The 1583-nt window shown below is 40.8% G+C and overlaps 1 protein-coding gene across 1 annotated transcript in view; it reads left to right on the top strand.

Annotated features, from left to right (window-relative positions):
• Positions 1-1583, top strand: part of LOC101852977 — a gene marked incomplete at its 3' end in the record, with an annotated part of 122827 nt that overhangs the window by 7996 nt on the left and 113248 nt on the right. Inside the window, 1 exon segment of the mRNA XM_013090418.2 lies at positions 1164-1414. Coding sequence (XP_012945872.2) covers positions 1266-1414 — 149 coding nt within the window.

Raw genomic sequence — 1583 nt, 5'->3', positions numbered from 1 at the left:
AGAGGGGGGGGGTCGAACCAATTTTTATTTCCTTTGTTTTCGCATCGAAGTTATATTTTGAAGAAAAAGAAATTTTCGAATAAAGGAACAGAGTTTCAAGGGCAGCGATTATTATTCTGACTTGAGAATAGCGGCCAGGATAACGTTGGATTTACGACATTGTGTTGATCTGAAAAGAATACATGCAGTAGATTCAGAAGTAATTTCTTTTAAGGGTGGACTAAGTCTAACGAATGAGATATTTTGTCCTTGTGCGACCTGGTGCCAAGCCCAAAGTAACACAAAAAAGAGTAAAACAAAATAATTATATATTAAAAAATTGAAAACAAATCAACATCCTTCAGTAAAATCCACACAGAAGTGTGTTTGATAATGGACCCCTCATCCTTCCACGAAAAACCCAACAATTAAATCGACAGAAATTGCCGGTTTCTTCGAATTTTTGACGAGCGTCTGGTTTCACCACGAGGCCACACATTGTATTCATGGACGGACGGTAGTAACTGCCGACCAGCAGGTTGCTTTAACGCCCACACCTCGGATTTCCAGCAAATGATACTAAACATATTATGTACATATATCATTTTAAACACAATCAAATTACGATCGGTGTAGGTTACATAGAAATACTCATTTTTACTAAATGATATTTTGTATAGATATATTTGCCTGTGATATGGTCTGCAACTATAACTCAAGACCGACAGTCTTGGCTATAACCTTGCGGAACGCATCTAAAAATAGCTTGCCTTTGTTTTTTTACACTTAAAGTAAGCATTTTTGACTAGGATAATATTGACAATGACACTACTTTTTAAAATAGTTTTAGTAGAGGTTTTACGGCGCTGGCAACTGCATAAGGTCATATGAGCGCCAGAGGATTAGGCGTGTTACAAGAGAATAACAAACATAAAAGAGAAGAAGGGGAGGTAAGGACGATAGATATTTCATTGGAAAGAAGAAGCAAACCACACCAGAGCATCCGCCAACCACCCACTGACACTACTTTGATCGAGTACTACCTCATATGCAAAACATAGGAGTGCGTATATTTTCCACGTATAACAGACTATACGAACACGTATTAAGTCACGCATAACAAACTATACAAACATGCACTACTACATGTTTAACATACCAACAACTAACCCCTACTTTGGCAGATCCAGTCTTACTATCGTGCCAGCAACCACTGATCAGGGACTTCTTTTTTGGAGCCAAAGACCTCAGCCGACCCCCACAGCTCCCGAATTGCCGTCTAATTGATGTCCCCGGGGATCCTGAAGGGTCCATCTACCCCCCGGGTAGACAGACCTCCGGTCACCATATCTACGTCAGTCCGGCTCTCCGCACAACATGGCCACAGGAACGGAGTAGGCAAACAAGCCAGGATGTCCACTGGTCTGCTCACAGGGTCAGTCTTGTTTTTCCTGTTTTTCCCCTTTTTTTCAACGTTTTCCTCAAGTTTTCGTTTTACGTTTTATTGCCCCCCCCCCCTCATGTTCTCTTCCCCTTTTTCAACTGTTTTCCTCATGTTCTCTTCCCCTTTTTCAACGTTTTCCTCAAGTTTTCGTTTTACGTTT

This window comes from Aplysia californica, unplaced genomic scaffold (assembly GCF_000002075.1).
Source record: "Aplysia californica isolate F4 #8 unplaced genomic scaffold, AplCal3.0 scaffold01269, whole genome shotgun sequence".
Lineage (NCBI taxonomy): Eukaryota > Metazoa > Mollusca > Gastropoda > Aplysiida > Aplysiidae > Aplysia > Aplysia californica.
This window is presented reverse-complemented; position numbering and strand designations above follow the sequence as displayed.